Raw genomic sequence first — 19,858 nt, forward strand, 5'->3', positions numbered from 1 at the left:
TCGTTGTCGTCACCACCAAACACCAGGCACCACCACCACCGGATTCGTGTTATGCAAATGTATTACAGGAACTGAAGAGAAAGCGAGAGAGAAAGGAAGAGAGAAAGGAAGAGAGAAAGGAAGAGAGAGAAAGGAAGAGAGAAAGAGAGAGAGAGCGGCAGGGGGAGAGAGGGGGGAGAGAGAGAGAGAGAGAGAGCCAACGGCCGCAGAAGTCTGAACACTCGGCCAGTGTTTGCTGACACTGACACGGAGGGCGGGAGTGTTGACACTGATACTGGGGGAGGGAGGGAGGCTGAAGGGGCCAGGGTGATGACGGAGCCTCGGCGTTGTTGTTGGTGACAGCGGGGTGCGACTCTCCTCAGAGGAGTCGGCCGGTGATCCAGTCGCTCCGCAGCGGCAGGGCTGCGTTTCTTCAGCCTCGGAACCAGAGAGCAGTAAGTGGAATATGACTGCGTTTCCTCCGCACAGTTTAGTCAGCACATTGTGTTTACATTTCTAACGCCTCAGATCCTTAACAACCGTTGAGGTGTGTGTGTTTGTGCGTGTGTGCGTGCGTCTTTGGAGGTCACCACATATTTTAGAGCTTTTCTGTCCGTGTCACATGAACGCAGCACCACTCTGCAGCTACTGGGCAGAAAATGAGTGTTATGAGTTATATTCCCCCCTACAAATTGGCGTGTGTGCGTGTGCGCGCACATTCGTTGCCAGTGAATAGTGGGCATTCAGTCATTTGGTTGTTTAGGACTGGTTTTTGCTGCAGGTTTTCCCTCTAACCCAGTCTTCAGAGCAGTTTCATAACAAAATTTCATCAGCTAAAGATACAAACCTACAGTTTGTCGGGGACAAATGGCACAAAGGTTACACCACGGCTAAACTCTGGTGGAGTTCTGACACCTGCTGCTTTTCACCTCCTGCTGTGACTCCTCCAACAGGGCAACAGAGTTCCTGCATCATTCAAACATGTTTACTCGTTCAGAAGAATCCACAAACTTCCCACCATTTGTTAAAGCGCAGCCACCTCACTGCCTTCCTCTTACATCTGTATCTCCATGGCAATCTAAATACCAAAGAATGGAAGAACAAAGGAGTGTTTGCAATTCAAATCCTGACCCGACACAGGAAACAGTAATTGTGTTAAACAAACGATCCGCAAGATAGTTTCAGCTTACTATGGTCTGGAAACTACCAAAGCGATGCCTGTAACTGGCTTCACAGTTGTCCAGTAGAGTCGTTAACGGGCTCTGCTAAAGCTCAAAAGGTCTTAAGGAACTCTTGTTGATCTGGATCGGGACTCCTGAAGTCCGTCACCATCTCTTTGGTGTTGCTGAGGTTCATCAAGGGGGAAACGTCTGGAGCTCCTGGACCTGCGTGCTGCTTCAGCACCGCCGTTGAGGAGACCCGCCACTGTCGTGTTGTCAGTAAATTTAAGGATGATGTCAGTGTGGTGGGAGAGGACGCAGTGTCCAGGACACACAGGAGGGGGGTCAGCTAACAGCCCCAAGGAGCCTGTGCTGTTGAGGCCGGAGACCTGTGTGGTCCCACCCTCTCTGTTTGTGGACATCCATCCATCCAGGCACAGACCAGGGGTGGGAAATCCAGGTCCCGGTTCAGCTCCCGGCAGGTCTTGAGTGCCGACCTGCAGCCATTATAAGCAACCTGACCTTCTTCCCTGGCTCCTCCAGGTGGTTCAGGGAACTTTGCTTTGTGGGAACTGGGATGGTGGTGCCTGCTTTCCGGCAGGGTGCACACATTGATACGGCTATTGACATAAAAGGAGTCTGGATCGAGAACTGATCGTGTGCATGAACATCCTTGTCAGGAGGCCAGCGCTTCTTTACACAAATATTTAAATAGGTCTTTTGCAATATTAGATTTTTTTAAGATACTGAATTCTGTATTTAAGACAAATAAAGGCTTGAAATATTTCATTTTGTGTGTACTGAATCGATGTAATATACAAGTTTCTGAATTGAAGTAGAGAAGTTAAGTTGCTTTTCTTCACTATTTAAATCATGTCAGAAAAGTAAGTCAGAGTCCCCGGTAAAACGCATTTGCAACGCTAATAATGAATCGCACGTGTCTCTATTATAGACATTGATGTCTTAAATCATCTCAAGCGGATTGTTTTTAAGAAATTGTCACCCACTTGTGTTTTGTGTGTTTTCCGGTGTACCAGTTGGCACCATGCTGTCTCGGGGCGCACGTACAGGTGGTTACGACCTGCCAGGGGCGGAGTCTACAGCAGTGCCTCTCATTGGCTACAGGCCCTTATCACATGACAGCAGCAGTCCGGGTGACCCACTTGGGAGGGACAGCAGCAACAATAAAGTGAAAACCGCACAGGTAAATCATCCTGTCGTCACATGAGCCATGAGAAGATATAATATTTATTGTGTTCCCTGTCTGTTTGTCCTGATTTGGGTTTGGTGCTGCTTTCCCTGTGTTGTCTTTAGCTCTCTCTGTTTTGTTATCTCTCCTCTGACTGGGTGGCTCCTCTCTTTCACTCATTGTTGACACCTGTCCTCCCTCACCTGTGTGTGGTCCTGTACATTTGTCAACCCTGTTAAAGGTCACCTCTTTTTATTGTTAACTGCTTTCTTTTGGTAGGTTGTGTGTACTTTGAGTTCAGGTTAAGTTATCAGTTTAGGCTAAAGCGTCACAGTTGTAGCCATTTTTAACATGTGAGAGGTGGCGATAGCGAAGGGACCCTCAAGTCTGTGCACAAAAGGAATGATGACAATCATGCCTTTGTTATTGTGGCAGTTGGAAGCCACTAGACATCCTTCATTGTGATGTCCAAGAATTATGCTTTCGAATGTTCTTTGAGCTTCCTTTCACTACTGTCCATGGTGCCACGAGGTGCCTCCAGTCAGTGTTCCAGTCAACCCCTGCTTGGCGTGCCTGTGCTGGCCATTTAGAATTCTGCCTGACCCCGGCTCTCCCTGCTGGTGTTCTGAATGATTCTTCTCTTTGGGGAGGTGTTCAGACAGTGTTCCTGCATACAGCAAACTCTGCTGAGTGTCTCAGTAGTAGATGGATCCTGCTGATGAACTATTCACCTGAGGGCCTTTTGCTTCCTCCACAGGCCATCTGCTAGCTGAGCTCAGGTTTACCTGTATATCAGGGGTGTCAGATTTCCTGTCCTTTTCTTCAGGTAGAGGTAGCATGTGCAGACTTTCCTGAACTCTATTGGGACAAAGTTATTGGAATTGTTTTTTCTCTCCTTGGGCCATCAACCCAAAGGTGTGGGGATTTAGGTTCTTTGGGGGTCCACCCCAAGTCAGCTTAGATTTCTGTCTGAAAAAGCAGACTTCTTTAGCGCTCATGTGAGACGGTGGCTGCACTAAATAATTCATGTAGTGGTTTATTTGGTTGCCACGCTGAACATCTCCAAGCAAAGACTCATTATTACATGTTTATTGATCAGAATTTGATACTTGCCCATTTTTACTACTGGGCTGACAAATGGATACAAAAGGAACTCGTCTGTCTGGTATATTCTAAACTGCAGCATAAATCAAGATGTCAGCAGTTTCAGTATGATATCGTGGCCTTTATTTTTGTAGCCATTAAACGCAAAGGTCTCGGCCAGCATGCAGCAGTGCATTTTCGGCTAATGCTGGAGGATTCACAAGCACCTGTTCAAAAGCTTTTAGAGGTAAATATGTTTATTGGGTCCTCTTACTCACCTCAATGTGAGCAAACAAAATCAAGACACATTTAATGGGTCATGCACAAGTGTTCTTTTTGAAGGGCACACCAAACCGGTAGAAGAACCCTTTTTTTATGCTGCGTACATGTTGTACATATGTTTCTGAAACATATCTGTGGGCGTCTGGGGAAAATAAAACTATGAATACTGGATCTAATGAAAAAGATAATACAGCATCTAAGAAGAGGAGCAGAAAAAAACAACTATTACTACAGTAATATGGATCACTTGAATTATAAACTTGAATTGGAGTTTTTGTGAGACTGGAAGGAAAATGAAATGTCTGTTGCCTTTTTTGTGCTGTCCAATAGTCCATAAGTGTTGAGGAGGAGAGTTTGACACAGTTTCGACTTGTGTTGGAAGGAGAGGGTCAGTTAAAATAGCTTTGTGCCATAACAGCACATCCTGTTTCCTGTGTTTGTCTGCAATTATTTTGCACTTCCTGTATGAACACGGGTTGGGTTCTCATGGAACTTTAAGAAAAGATGAGAAGATTTAATCCAGCCAAGTGAAGTTTTATTTGCTGATAAGGGACACTTAAACACATTTTTGTTTTAATCCATTTTATGAATAAGGTTCCTGTATTAATCAAAAAATAAAACTGTGGTGAGCTGTATTTTCTACTATTTCTCAACACTCATCTCCAGTGGAACATGTCCTATAATCCCTTTCAATGTAAATTGTTAAAAATTATCAATTGCAAATAGCAACACTATTGGGAAAATCTTATAACTTCAATGGTTGATTGATGCAAAAAAGTTCCCTAGAAGATTACATAAAAGAAGCGATAACCTCTAACCTTAAATGAGAGGGAGCAACTTAAAGAGAGAGCAAGGTGGCCAATAGGTGAGGGAATTAAAGATGACTATAAAAACAGAATAAAACTCATGAAATCTTCTGTGTTGTTTTAAGTTTAGCCCTGTTCTTTTGACATAGTGTCCAGGAACCTGCCCACAGTATCAACGTAAAGTTTATCATTGTTCAACCAAGCAAACAAAATTTGTTGGTGTGAAACAGGCCGAGTGTTTCACCTGTGCGCTCGCTGCTACCTGCATTATTAAGTATTTCTAAGTTACGTTGTTGCATGTGGATTTAAAATGCCTTTGCATTTAGACTTTTCAGTGTTAATACAATAGATCTTTGGAAGATTCTTGTTCATAGTTTATCAATGTGGTGTGTCATGTCGTGCACCTACGACCTGAGGAAGAGTAAGGAGCATAGCGTGCGCATAAAGCCAGCTGCAGTTACTCTTTGTTTGGCTGGTTGCATACAAGACTTCAGGACCTGCTCATTGAAATGTTGTCTATCTTTTCTCAAAGTTATGTGTGTTTTTATTTTGCTCCACTGCCCTCAGCGGAAGAAAGTAAATAACCATTGCTTAAGGCTCTGTGTTATCTGAAACATACCGCAGCTAACTGAACTGCTGTCAACACACACACACACACACACACACACACACACACACACACACACACACACACACACACACACACACACACACACAGAATGTAATTTAGAAGCAAATAACATGGGAAGGTAATCTGCAACCAAGAGCAACACTGGGGAGTATCGTGTGTGTGTGTGTGTGTGTGTGTGTGTGTGTGTGTGCGTGCAATGGGTGTGTGCACAATGGGTGTGCCTATGTGTAGGGGGTGGACTTGGGTCCTGCTTCGGTGCTTCAGGTGTGTCGTTGTGATCTACCAGGGCAAACAGTGAGCACGTCGACAGAGAGACAGACAGACACAGATCTGTGTCACAGAAGAGTTCAATTTGGTGGCCAAATAGAAGAAACGATACAGAAATGTAGAAATTCAAAAGGTTTTGTAGCTTTATCTTAAATTTTTGGGAAACTCAAGAGTTGCTACCTGTCTCGACATGCTACAGCAAGGGTAACTTGGCTAACCTTTTTGTTCCCCTCCCCTGTGAGTGTGTGTGTGTGTGTGCTCGCGCTGGTTAAAGTGAAGGATATGAACAGGTTTGACCAGCGGTGACAGCAGGTAGAATATCTGGGGACTATGTTCTGTAGCCACTACTTAAGAGCTGCATCTGCTACATCTGTCTGAATAGCTAATATTCTAGATGGGCCCCCTTTTAAAAGTGAGCACCTTTGGTAAAATGACTCCAATCATCTTCTATAGGAGTTGTGTTGAGCAGTGTCTGTCATTTGTCTGACAAGTGTCATTGATCACTTGTGAAGAGTCAAAGATCAGTGATAACGGAAATGTTTATTGTGGTAAATGCAAAGGTCAATCAATTTTTTACTGATGGCTCCTGCTGTATTCTGTTATTTCTTCGGTGTTTACACTAAAATAGCTTTTTTAATGAGGCTGACTGTAGATTAACGTTGCCAAGAAAAGCGCTTGTTAAACTTGGCCTTAATTGTTTCTGGGCCGCAAGGTGTCTCATTTAAAACGCCTGATAAAACATAAAAAGTTATTTTTCAATTTGTGGATTGTTTCATTGTTTTATTTTATATGAGCAGAAATTATGCTGAACTGTAGGGACTGTGGAAGGAACTTAACCAGTTTGTTTCATACCCTATGCATGGTGTAACCTCCAGTAGCAAGATATTAAACACCAAAGCATGCCCTGGCCTTTAATAGCGACATAGCAACCCCTAGTTACATAAGATGGAGGACTAAAATCCTTTATATAAAGTCCTTTCTTTTGTCCTCTTCAGGCAGAACCATCCAAAATGAAGACAACGTGGTATTTTCCTCTTGATCTGGTAAGGTAGCAGGCTCACAAACCGTAAAGTCAAATTGCACTTGGATTTATACCTTATATTATAGCTTATATTATTAGGTTTAAAATGGTATAATGGCCAAATTATTGAATCTAATAACATCTGGTTTTCACCTGTCAAGTCCTTTTCCAGCATCCATTATTTAACTTTGTGTTGCAGGGTTTGATTACCTTTTCATTCCATTTAATTTCCTTTTTTCTGTTAAAACTGTCCTTGGTTTGTCTATTGTTGCTCTTGTGTGATTTGGTCTCATTTAACACATTTGTCTTTATATGCATTGATCCTGTAGCATATTCACTAACTAACAGAGCTTAGTAATATACAGTTTGAGTTTGTGTCATATGATACAAAAAAATGTAACTTGTCTGTGGGAAACTTTGGGAGTTAAATTTGGACACAATACATAATTGCATGTGTAGGTAGAAGTGGGGGTCGACCTCTGCTTTGGAGATTTTAAGATGTTCGAGGAACCTGGAACCCCCTCCCCACCTCCTGCTTCCACTTGAAGAACTGATGTCCTATTATCAGTTCTAGTTCCAGAGCAAGATAATTGACTCCTTCTCTAAAGGTTTCCAAATTAAACATTTAGGAGAAGAAAACTTGGATGTTCTCTCTTTTTTAGAAATGTCAAATTTCCGATAATCCCCAGAGGTCTTTAGCCATCTCTTGTGGGGTTTCCCATTCTGTTCTTTTCCAACAGAATGCTAACAATTTACATGGGAGAATGGCACATGCAGGGTGCTCTGGAGCTATGGCCTTTAAGATGCAAGATGAAAAAGGAAGCTGGTTGTTGCATATCAGTGTATCAGGTCTTGATAGGCTCATGTTGTAGGCAGCATATAGGTAACAACCTCCTGCTTATTTACAAAAGAGCAGGAGCATTGTCTTTACTGTGGCTATTCTCCCCATGAGTGACACTGGCAAATCCTCCATGTGGGGTCCAGTTTAGCCTTCCTGTCGTGGAATTAATAGAAAGGGTTGGAATTTCTAGTTCTATTATGAGTTATTATACACTTTATCTCAATACCCATGGAGTCCGAGATGGATAATAGAGATAGAAAGTTGTGGATTTCAATGAAAAGTATTACATCATCTGCATAGAGACTGAAGATATGGCGCATGTTTTTGGTTTGGTTTCCTTCTGTCTTCCATTTACAGCTAAATGCTGCTAATGTCTTCATGGAGAGGGTAAAAACTGGAGGGGACAAGTGGGCATCTCGTCCTCGTACCCCTTTGAAGAGGAGCAAAGAGAAATTTGTTCAGTTGTTCTCAATTATGTACCAAGACAAATGTATACAATTTTGTTGCAGACAACAAATTCCAAATTTATTTCGAGCAGCAAACAGAAAGTTCAATTTTATTCTAGCAGATGACTTTCCTGCAGAGACATTAGTAGTTTCCAGATCATTAATAGAAGGGTAGTCAATTAAATTGACTAAAACATGTCTTAGCGTGTCGTTGGCCTTTCATGAATTCTGTTGTGAAATAATCCAAGTGTGGGTATGAATGGTGAACTGGTGGGAAAATGACTAATGTACTGTTTTAGAATGTCTGTTCATTGACAGTTAAGTCCCATTGAGCCTGTTCATCTAAAACCAGGTTGAAGTCCCTCCTTTTATAAATACAGTGTTGGAGTGAGCATAAAGTGAAATAAAAAATCCATGTAAGAGAATTCAAGCCTTCCTTCTGATGTTCATGCATTTCCTTCAAAACATCAAATTTCCACTACATTATTTTTACTTCCTTCCAGTCGACTGTGGTGGAGGAAGAGGAGGATGGACTGATCTACACAGTGGCTGTCAAACACAATCATGGCGCCCCCAACAGTCCAACGGTAATTCACATGTGATGAAAATACAGAAAGGGCTTCATTAGTTATCATACGATACATTTTCTGTTTTCTTTCCTGTTTTCACGCAGTCGACAGCGTCTCGCTCCCAGAGTGTGAAAGCAGGGACAGAAGAGAAGTTGGTTCTGCACCTCCTCCACTCATTTGCCATGGGGGATTCCTCCTATATCAGCATTTTCTTGTCCACCTATCGATCCTTCACCTCCCCGAAGAGAGTGCTGGATATCCTCAATGACAGGTGGGAGGGATTTATCACGACAACAGACAGCACAATTAAAATATGAGCCGAATGTTTATTTGATTGTGAACCAAACTGCTTCAGCAGTAACAGGTTTGGCAAAATTCAGTGGAATAGAAAAGGATTCAGGTCATATTTGAACAACTAAATTCAGCTTCTGGGAATATTCTCTAGGCCACTGAAGAACTACCCACGGATGCAACATAACAATTGTGGGTTGTCATGAATAACTGCCCTATTAAGCTGTTGATTAGCGGTTACTCACGCAAGTGGCAACTGCTGCCGCCTAAACTTCACCAGAGTTTCATGGCACCCTGAAGAATTTGAATCTCTTCTGTTATAGTGGAAAAAACAAATGTACATTGCTACACAATACTTGTGCACACAAAACCCTTCAATAATCAGCGTTTGCAGTTACCAAGGACGGCAGTGGGATGGTTTAAATCGCCTTAGATATCGTATGGCCTCCATATTTTCTCAGTGGTACTCACTACTCTTTGTGGTAACAGGCTGGAGAGCCCACCTGGAGACAACGGCAGCCTACTGAGAAAGTCTTTCAACAAGTGAGTAAAAAAGGAAATAAAAAGAGCAGCATCTTTAATAACCAGGTGTTTTTTAATGTTTGAGGTCCTGAGCACTCTGGAGCAGGTTTTCATTTAGTATACGCTTTGCTTTGTTCAGCCTTCTCTCAAACCCGACCAGTTTCCCTGTCATGGTTGCTAGAAAAACACCCCTACAGCGTCACTGTAGCGATGGTGTTTGGCAGGTGATAAATATTATCCTTGGATTTAAGGACACCCTGCCATAGAGCCCAGATAAACAGAGTGTTGCAATAACAGTTGACCTCCTGGAACTTTCTCTAGTTTAGTAAGCGTGACCTTTGAGTTTTCTCTTCCCAAGACTCTTTTCTCTAGCTTGCTCAGTTTCTGGCCAGCTCTGAAAACAGTGGGGGTTATTCCAGAGTTGTTCCTGTCTTCCCCAGATCTGTGGCCCAGTCCATTCTATCGCTCCTGATTAGGTTTCGGAAGGCCTGTGTGGGGGTTCCAGGGGGGCAGTGGACACTTATTAGCCTGTAGCCACTCACAGTGCTGGTTTCTCTGGGTTTTCTGTAAATTGCCCAGAGACAATTGTGATTATAGAGGTGACTGCGGTTGTTAATAAACTGTCATTTTAATTGTACTTGGATTTTGTTATTTGGGGATTTATTATTGTTAAACACTTAATAAAAGGTTTTATATATAATATTTTTGCATGTAAAGCATCACTTGTAAAGCATTTCACTTTGTGAAATGTTACTTATTCATTTGGATTTTATTTTGTTAAGATTGATCTGAGCTGAGGGACATAAATGTTGTCAATCCCACCTTCTTTAGAGCGGTGTCTACAGTGTTCAGCACGTGGCTGTCTGAATATCCCGAAGATTTTAAGAGCTTGGGGGAGCCCTCTCGGCTGCTGCATTTGGCTCAGCTTCTCCCACAAGACTCATCATCTCCGGCCGACCTCCGCGCTCGCGTCCTCAGGATAGCTGAGGAGCTGAGTGAGCAAGCCCTCCTGCCTCACATGCATAAAGGTCTGTGTTTTAGCTGTTTAGCTGCACAAAACTGCCATCCACGCGTATACGTTTGTTCTTTTTTTTGTTTTTTTAACTCAGCGAGCTGATGAGAAACATTATCTTATATATTTCATTTGTGCTGCCATTTACTTTTAACATTTTCAACTGATGCCTTGAGTTCGATGTAGCTTTTATTTGTTTGTTTCCATCAATACATGCTTCCTCCTTATAGACTAGAGTTACTCATGGTGCTCTATGACCTTGATAATCGAGAACTCACATTTCTCCCATAGGGCCCCTCTTTCTGTTAGCCTCAGATATATGGTATAAGCTGTCCAAATGTAATTACTCTATGAATACCTGAGATAATCTGATGTTAACTCGACCACTACCATGATGTAAAATTGACAACGTGAAGAAAATTTACTCTGCATGGAGAGCAACATATCTGAGATGTACTGATTACTGTCCTATATACAACTGCATATAGACAAGATATAGAAGGGCAAAATAGTGTGTTACTTTAATCAACTAACCTCTTTTGCAGATCAAAGTGGTGTTAGCAGTCCTTCGCCCGATGCCTCTAAGTTTGAACCTTCGAACTTCCTGGGATTCCCCGCAGAGCTCATTGCAGAGCAACTCACCAAGATAGAGACTGTGAGTTCTCCATTTGTTCTGCCATGTATTTGCTCAGGACTGTGAAATTATACAGATAATGACTGCGACTATAATACAATGCTGACATTTATAAATTTCTAAAACTGTGTAAATTATTTATTAGGAGCTGTTTGTGCGACTGGTCCCTTATCACTGCCTGGGATCACTGTGGTCCCAGAGGGATAAAAAAGGGAGGGAAGGTGTTTGTTGGTCTGTCCGTGCCACCATCCACCAGTTTAACAAGTTGGCCAATACTGTTTTAGCGTCCTGTCTCTGTCCTACGAAGCTGCGTAGCCAGCAAAGAGCACAGCTCCTGGAGAAGTGGATCAATGTGGCCGAGGTCAGTAATGTAGCAAATAGCTGCAGATTCTGTTCTCTTTTTAATGTGTTAAAGGTTTCATTCGAAATGCGGCAAAACAGTGGCGTATATATTTAGAAAGGTTGAAGAGTGTCAGCAGCTTCAGGAGCTGCTGTATAACACACACATAACATATCTATTGTTTGTTGCTATGGTAACAGCTTTTTCCTTCACAAACCAGCCTGATCCACAGGTACTGATGTTGTACATTACTCTTTCTCTGTGTGTGTGTGTGTGTGTGTGTTTGAAACAGGAATGCAGGGCCAGGAAAAACTTCTCTTCCCTGTATGCCATCATATCTGCACTACAGAGCAACCCCCTCCACCGGCTGAGAAGGACATGGCAAAACACAGACAGGTAGGGGTTTGTGTGTGTGTGCATGCGTGTGTGTGTGTGTGTGTGTGTTTGTCTAGATTTCATCATTTTGTATGATGGAATGGTTGAAGTTCATTTTACGTGAACATTTTTATGTCACTGTATAATGAAGCTTGTTGTAACTGGGAATTAAACTCACAACCTCACACCTGCTGTGTGGCCTTAATGTAATAGCACTAAGTCATCTTTTGCAGGGATGCAGTGAGGAGATACATGGAACTGGCAGAGATTTTCTCAGACAAAGACAACTACTCACAAAGCAGAGAACTCCTGAAAGAGGTAACCCAAATATAAATAAAAGTTTTCTGACCACTACAGACACTTACTGAATTGTTAAAAAAAAAGAAAAAAAATGAAGGTGATTAACATCAGACATCTACAGAATATTTTCTACAGATATCTGATGTAACTCTTAAGCTTTCAAATTTGAATTGAAAAACTTTCACATTATCTGTGTTGACCTTTTTAAAATCATCCAAGAGAATCATTCAATTATTAACGAGTGTGTTTTCATTTTGAAAAGATCAAACTGCAGATTTATTTCTGAAAAACAGCAGCAGTTTCTGTTACTCTTTATCTTTCTACTGATTTAAATATACTCTGACTACAAAAAGCGTTTATAGAGAATAATAATATTTACAAAAAGGCCCTTTGAAGATTAAAGCAGATGTCAAAGATCTGTTTTATTTTCATTAGACAGGACGTAACACGTGTCCATCTTTATTTAGTTATTTATTCCTAAGTAGAAGAAGAAGAGTGCACAATAATTAGGAATCAAATAGAGATACATAAGGATATAGGTTTATTAGTAGAGAAACATACTGACATAACACACTGTTTCCATATAATTTCCTATTTTAAATATGGACTCTTGTCTTGTAGGAGGGCACATCAAAATTTGCCAACCTGGACAACAGACATGTTCACAGGGTGAGTTGAACGGAAGTAAATGCTGGTGAATCTTAAGCCACTGCTACACAAGTTACATCCAAAGTTAGAACATCTTCACCTCGTATCACATGAAATGAAAATGAGTTTAGAGCTCATACTAATGATAAGCATCGTTCTGCCCAAGGGGTTTATGCTCCCAGGACTTTCCATTTTTCATGATTCAGGAATGGTTATAATTTGTTTTTTACACAGTCCAGTGCTCAGGGTACTGTACCCTACCTGGGTATCTTCCTCACAGACCTCACTATGCTGGACACAGCAGTCAAGGATCGGCTGGATGTAAGTCACTCTCACTTCTATCTAGATGATCTCAACCCCATGTACACCAAAACAGAACTGAGTAACCATAAAGACTTTATATTTACTTTAATAATAAAAGGCAGTAAAATTCAATGCTTCAAATTCAAATTTCTCACCATTATGAAATGAGTGTCAAGCAACATGTCTTTTTTTCCCTTGAACGCAGCAACAGCAGTAGGCTTTTAAATTTCAAATCTTTACTGGCTTGTGTACTGTATGTTAACATGCAGACAGTACTTTTACATGCAGTTTAAGTTTTTGTTTAACTATAGTCTTTCTCTGTCCCAGACGCACAGGAATGTATTCGATTTATTGTCGAAATCATTTCGCCTCCGCTACAGTAGGAGGCGATATGGACTCTTTTACCTTGTTGGTATTGGATCATTTCCGGTTGTCGGTGACGTCACATACCATAACAAACGCGAGCTAGCAAGTTAGCGAGAGCTAAAATGGCACAATTTGTGCGTACCACGGATCTATCTGCGTTATTTTTTTCTGCAGATGAGAAGTTTTAGCCATGTTCAATCTGCTTCTTCTTTTGTTTTTGTTCAGAAATTTCCGAGGAAATTAAAAAAAAATGTTACAATTAAATAGGAGTCGAAGATTTGTCTTCTGGAGTGACTGTTGCACTAATAAAATATATGGAAAAGATAGAATAGGAAGGATGCATTTAGACACAAGTGGATGGTATATTGGCAAGGTAGCATACCTGAAAGGATGTGGGAGCAAACTGACAGGGAAGATAATACAGGCCACACCAATTCCAATAATGTCCTTCAAAGATTTGTAAAGAGTGAGTTTTACAATGGTTATACTAAAATAAAGTATGAGAATATTAAAAATTAATCTAATTGTTACTTACTGTACTTATTTGTACTGCATTCATCATGATATAATCTATCTTTGCAGAATGGTTACATCAACTTTGACAAAAGAAGGAGGGTGAGTGTTTTAAATTATACGTATGAACGATGAAGGTTTGATTTATTGCTTGAAAAAGATGGTTCTGAATTGACTATGTTTTAAATTTGTATTTATAATATAGTAGTGGACTTGGGATTTTATTGCAGAGGAAGACTTTAGAAATAGGCAGGTAATATGGGGTCCTTTCAGCCCCACATGCATAGAGGGATCAGCAAATACTGATGTTGCAGTAATCGAAAGAGGAACTAAATAAAGTCTTATTTGTCAGTTGATGTATTTTTTTATGAAAATTAATAGCAAAGTGTCACTTTGTTCACAGGAATTCGAGGTTTTAGCTCAAATCCGCCTCTTGCAGTCCTCCTGCAAAAACTGTGTTTTCACCGTGGATGAGTGCTTCATGCGTTGGTATCAGAGCGTCCCCACGCTGACGGGGGAGGAGAGGTAAATACTTTACCAATGACGCACTTAGAGAAGGAAACATTTAAATTGCTGGAGGACTTTGATTTGTGCATATTGCAGTTACAGGCTGTCCAATGAAATCGAAGCCCCTGGTGATCCCAGCCCTCGTACTCTTCCTCCGACAGTCATCATCACACAGTGTCCAGAGTAAGCTAAACCATAAAATGTTATGTTCCTTTGGGTCAGAACTGTACAGCGCACCAGCAGCTCACACTTTAATTTTATTTTGGTAAAAAAAGGACTTGTGCCAACTGCAAACGATCTTCTCTTTGGTTCGTTTATTTTTACTATTCAGTCTCAGTTTGTTGATCTTTGCCGCTGATAAATGCAACGCGGTGCAGTTCAGAATAACATGTTTATTTTAAACATTACAGTAATACCACTGTAAAAAATGGTGACACACAATAGTAAATGAATGCTGCTGCTGTAAAGGTTCCAGTTTTAAGTTAAAGTTTGCTCATGCTACAATAATAGCAACAACTTCCTGAGTGTTCTGAAACAAAGCAAACCTGTGAAGGACATGAACTATTGACAAGAAAATTTAAGCCACTGAGAATGCATTTAGGCGAGGAAATTAAAGTTTTCATTTCTATAATGTGATTAAATACAGGTTGGAATTGCGATGGTAACAGTAAAATACATGGTTTGGCATAACTTGATCACATGGTCAATTTAATATTCTCACCTATGTTGTGATCTTAATGTATGTGATCGGCGCCTTTTTCAGTTTCCTGTCCTCACATTCTGTTCATCAAACGCTGAAAGAAACGTTAGCTTGAGTGTTTTACTATTTTGGCAGTCTGAGAACCTCCCAGAACAGTCTGGCCGGTGACAGTGACAGCCTCTTTGACTTCCCATCCCCCGTCAATCACCTGCTGTCAAAACTCACCAAGGTAATTATTTATTATCCTCCGGCTTATATGATAAAGTTTTATTGCACGTGTTTGCTAGATTTTGTGGTTTTTCATAAGCCTGTCATTTGAATGCGGGAAAATTGCTTCCCCAGCTTGCTGAGGTTGTTTTTGATTCTTCTGCAGCACATGAGATCTCCATCTGTGTCGTGTCTGGATGTTGACACCTCCCCGCCGACCAGTGACTCCACCCCTGCCACATTAACGCCATCTACCCCCACAAAGTCACACCGCCGATCTGCCTCCTGTGGCAACAACCCCGCCAGTAACATCCAAGGCTCAGGGAGTGACATGCACATCATACGGATACGCATGGACCTGCAAGATGGGAACCTCTACCGAAGCATCTTGGTAAGGAATCCAGGCCACCGCGTCTGCTGCGTGATCACAATATCACATGACCCAACATCTGATCTCAGTAGATCACAAGTGCAGATCGAGCAGCTTCTGTTCCTCTTCCCTCCTGCCTCAGGTAACCAGTAATGACAAGACACCCACTGTGATCAGCTCCGCCTTAGAAAAGCACAACCAGGACCCCAAACACGTGTCCAGATATGAGCTCATCCAGCTCCTCCCTGAGGGAAAAGGTAAGATACGAACAAACGCGCTGCCAACGCCCGTTTTATTATGATGGTTTTTATTCTGTCCAGTGGTTAAAACACTAAATATGCTTCCAAAGTTGGCCAGTGGAGGTCAGCACACCTCACAGCGCCTCACAGGGTTCTGGGTTTCATCAGTCTTTCCATGTTCTTCCCATATTTGCTCAGGCTTTACTACAGTTTCCTCTACTATTCTGAAGTATTTAAATTAGATTTGTGGGACAAACTTAACAGACTTGTTACATATGTTAATCTGAAATTAGTGTTCGACATTAGAGAAGAAGAGGCCAACCTAAATGCGCTTGGGTTCCTGTCCCACCGTGTATAGAGGTCACATCCTTCCCGCTGGAATGCAACAGTTTGAAGGCCTACATTGTGCACTAATGTACTTCTTGTTCTTCTCTTTATACAGAATTGATCATCCCCGCCACAGGAAACGTCTTCTATGCCATGACAACATCTAGTGTTGACTTCCTGTTGAGAAAGAAAGAAGGGGACACTCCTCTGGGCTCGCAGCCCATCAGCACAGAGACAAGTGCCACCTTTCCTCGAATCAAGGCCAAGGGGAGGAGGCTAGTCAGGACTCTGTTTTGACACTAGATCCTTGAACCAGCTCTAGCTCACAAATGTGGCTTTTCTATCTGCAAAATACAAAAGCAACTGAAAACTTTGAGGCAAACCAAGTTCTACTTGAGTCTTGGTCACTTTAACAGAATGTTGTGGTGTCGGGAAGCATTGATGCAATTCTAATTCCCAGCTCAGAGGACTGGAAGCTGTTAGCTGGGTTTAATGCTTCTTAGCATTAGTACTAGCACTTAATGCATTTCTCTTATTTGCCTTTATGACAAGGAGACAGTTACTGTTCTGTGCCTCAGTCCAAGTATTTATCAACATGCAAGAAAAAGACGCATCCTATTTTATGACAGTGGCTTTAGTTTTATATGAATCTCACTGCTTCTCACTGGTGCATCAACGATACCGAAACTACAGTCAAATAACATTTACTGGAAGGAAAACAATGTAGAAAAGATTCCACCCAAACAGCTAGATCTTTTGAAACTTATAGATTGCATATTGTGCAATAGATTCAACTGTCTAAAAGCACACAACAGCAATATTTTTGGAGGTTTTTCATTACCTGAGGTTTAATTTAATTAAGTTGTGTTTGTGTGCGTTAATGTGTAATTAATCAATGAATGTAAATTGAAATGTCCATTCTGTTTGTAACATTTATACATTTTTAATGAGCAAAAAATATAGAAGTGCTTAAAAGAAAACTCACGCTTTTGTTGATTCAAATGTTAAAAAAGGGGGGGGTATTGTTTGATTAGGGGCAATAATCTGATTTTTAGGTATTTAAACATTAACATAAAAAAACTGCTCTTTGATCGTACTCTGTCTCTCAAGCTTTGCGCTGTGGAAATTTACAAAGTAAAAAAGGAACAAAAATTAATTGTTATTTTGCACAAACAGAGCTAATATATTCTCATAGCTCAAAGGCTTATTCTTAAGACCACTAAAATGTTCCTTTTCTACAATCCTCATAATCCAGCACTGCTGTCCGGTAAGCCTTCCACACCACCGGGTCTCGCAGACACACGGTGCCTCCACCGCGCTGCTCCTCAGCTTTGTTCCGATTGATGTCTCCAACACACACCCAACCACCTCCAGGCCCAGAAGCAGCTGCTGTGGTGCTCACAGCCCACTTGGAGTGGTCCTGGCTGGCCTTAAAGCTAAACGTCTTTCCCGGGTTTATTTGCTTGACGTCCAGGACTTTCCACCCCAGTGAGCAGTCAGAAGGGAGGATCCCAGTGGAACGAACCCAGAACTGGACCATCAGGTCTGACTGGAGGGTGGGGGCCACCCAGGCATGGTACAGGTCTAATCAAAGACAGAGAGAGGACGGTGACGCCGTGAGTATAATATATTATGATTAGTTCTAAGGGTTTTTTTCCCCATGACAGACGGGATAAAGCGTGCGCATGACTTATAGAATTGAAGTCAGACCATTGTGAAATGAAGCTCCTTTGGCAAAGCTGATGAAGTTGGTCCCATCAGCAGAGGTCAAAGTCACGCTGCGATTAGACGCAGTCCGGCTGGGTGGCGAGACGTGACCATTCGGGACGTTTTTTTTGCAGATGGCCGCCAGCGCAGGCACGAGGGACCCCAGGGACTCGGGGACGTCGCAGTCGTACACGCTGGGCTGGTTGATCTGGAGCTGCTCTCCTGTGTGTATTAGACAGAGAGACGAGACAATACTGACAAGGCTTGACCGTTTTCTGCACATTTATTTACCTGGAAAAGATGAACGCACTAAAAAAAAGATGAAGGTGAAATGTAACACAAGATGTTTAACCTCTGTAAACAAGAAAAAATGCAGCGGACGCACCGTTACTTGATTTAATTACAGAATTATTTGAGGGCAGACAGGTGATTAAACCTCTCTGGCCAACGCTGCAGTCTTACCGATGGTCTGGAAGCGCTCCAGTGGGTACGTGACACAGATAAAGTTCTGTCCATTGACCAGACCGGTGCTGGGGTAATAATACTGGCCTGCCTCTCGCACCGCTGGGAAGTGAGGGGTGCTGTGGACCAACCAGAAGCCCTGATGCTTGTCCAGCAGGACAACCCCTGGATGACATCGAGACGAATGAAATAATCATAACAACAGTTGACATTAGAATTAAACGGTGGGCAGTTGGAGGCAGCGGGGGACATTTCCAAGTCCTCCCCATAAATGTTGCATTCAGATTTCACTCGTCTGTTCTTCCTTCTTCAATTTTACTTTTAAAATAATGAAACGGTCATTTTTGTCCTTCATCTTTTAATACACGTGGATGCCGTTAGCATCTGTTGTCCCGATCATTAAGACAAGGTGGAAAGAATTTGAAACTGCAGCTTTTGAAGCAGCCTCTACCTTTTGTGTGTCCCCGTCTGCTGTCAGTGAAATCCTGAGTCGGCTTCTGGTCATTGTAAAGGATGTATGCCAGCTCCGCGTCCTACAAAGCGTCATTTTGAGTTTTTTAACCGGAAGCAGCGCCATAAAAGATTACAATTAAAACTAGAATACGTGGTTTTTAGTGTAGAACCAGCACACTAACTTCCCCCATCTACTTTATAAATTTCACTTCTCGCTTTTTCAGTTCTCGGAACCGTATTTTGCTGTGAAATGGGAAAAAGTGTCGGTGGAGAAAACAGACAGACAGACCTTTCCTTGTGAGTACAGCTGTCCAACTGTCTTGCCCAGAGCTCCAGTGGTGTCATTCACGGTCCCCTTCCCATTAGTCCACCCTTCACCCCCCCTTTCCAGCAGCAGATAGCTGTCACCATGATAGTGGGCTTCCCTGCCATCCTCCTTAGGCAGCTTGTACAGATAAAACCTACCAACGACAGAGTGAACCACAAAAGCCACACGTGTACATGTTGATTTGTGGATGAATTACCAATCGACAGCAACGCCTTGGTCGTTGTAGCAGCTAATCGGGGAGCTGTGGACCTCCTGTGGCCCCTCAAAGAGGAGCAGTAAGAGGAGCATCTGAGGAGAGAACATCTGTCAGAAGAACACATCTCTTTCCATCTCTTCTTATCAAACCCTTAATGTTGCTCTTTTAAGAGGACATTGTAATAATTGAGAACACAACTAATGTACGTCACTATTCCAGCAATTTCGTGCATTCCATACTCACCGAGATCCACATGGCAAAAGTTGGAAAGAGAAAAATTATTCTGCACATCTAATATGTGAATGAAGCCCCGCGGATCCAAAAATCGGGCTAATCCCTTGTTAAACGTCAGTGTAGAAGAAGCAAAGGCTCATCAGGGCGTAACACGACCTTAACAATGATCCTGTCCTCAGTTCTGGGTGCGAACTGACCAACTTTCACATCAACTCTCCGGTTTCTGTATTAATTAACCTCTTAAGACCCACGATGACGAGGCGGGATAAACGTTGGCCGTTTAGCTGACCAAATGTATGGTCTCATTTGAGACTCTAAAAAAGTAAATATGGTCTCATTTGAGACTCTAAAAAAGTAAATATCCATTTAGGAATACTTTGGAACAGCCTAAGGAACTTCCTGGTTTGTCATGAGATGTGTGACGTCGCTAAGTGGGCGTGGCCACACATCAAAAAATGGGTAAATCTGCAGATAAAAGTAAATAATTTTGTTTGGGATCCAGAGAAAGAAAGTAATGGGTAATAGTGAGGCCAGATTTGAGTCTTTTGAA

At 42.1% G+C, this 19,858-nt stretch overlaps 2 protein-coding genes across 5 annotated transcripts; one reads left to right on the forward strand and one right to left on the reverse strand.

Moving 5' to 3' along the window:
* Positions 1–186: 186 nt before the first annotated feature.
* Positions 187–16,908, forward strand: rgl2 (ral guanine nucleotide dissociation stimulator-like 2). Of its 4 annotated transcripts, XM_057044174.1 has the most exons (20): positions 187–434; positions 2,177–2,343; positions 6,393–6,440; positions 8,209–8,292; positions 8,379–8,545; positions 9,055–9,108; positions 9,919–10,115; positions 10,645–10,754; positions 10,879–11,094; positions 11,366–11,469; positions 11,682–11,766; positions 12,370–12,417; positions 12,631–12,717; positions 13,648–13,680; positions 13,982–14,103; positions 14,182–14,268; positions 14,921–15,014; positions 15,159–15,383; positions 15,505–15,619; positions 16,044–16,908. In XM_057044174.1, exons 2-20 carry the CDS (start codon positions 2,185–2,187, stop codon positions 16,223–16,225), a joined length of 2,217 nt encoding a protein of 738 aa, XP_056900154.1. In that variant the 5' UTR covers positions 187–434; positions 2,177–2,184; the 3' UTR covers positions 16,226–16,908. The 4 variants fall into 4 exon arrangements, with proteins under 4 accessions (XP_056900154.1, XP_056900155.1, XP_056900156.1 ...); XM_057044175.1 differs by lacking the exon at positions 6,393–6,440; XM_057044176.1 differs by lacking the exons at positions 187–434; positions 2,177–2,343 and adding an exon at positions 5,406–5,601.
* Positions 16,847–19,723, reverse strand: dnase2 (deoxyribonuclease II, lysosomal). Its single transcript, XM_057044179.1, has 7 exons — positions 19,318–19,723; positions 19,075–19,166; positions 18,840–19,011; positions 18,549–18,630; positions 18,098–18,262; positions 17,639–17,857; positions 16,847–17,512 (listed from the first exon to the last, which is right to left on the reverse strand). The coding sequence occupies exons 1-7, from the start codon at positions 19,363–19,365 to the stop codon at positions 17,148–17,150; spliced, it is 1,143 nt and encodes a 380-aa protein (XP_056900159.1). The 5' UTR covers positions 19,366–19,723; the 3' UTR covers positions 16,847–17,147.
* Between the last annotated feature and the right edge of the window lie 135 nt (positions 19,724–19,858).

The sequence above is a fragment of the Takifugu flavidus genome, chromosome 10, assembly GCF_003711565.1.
Source record: "Takifugu flavidus isolate HTHZ2018 chromosome 10, ASM371156v2, whole genome shotgun sequence".
Taxonomy (NCBI): domain Eukaryota; kingdom Metazoa; phylum Chordata; class Actinopteri; order Tetraodontiformes; family Tetraodontidae; genus Takifugu; species Takifugu flavidus.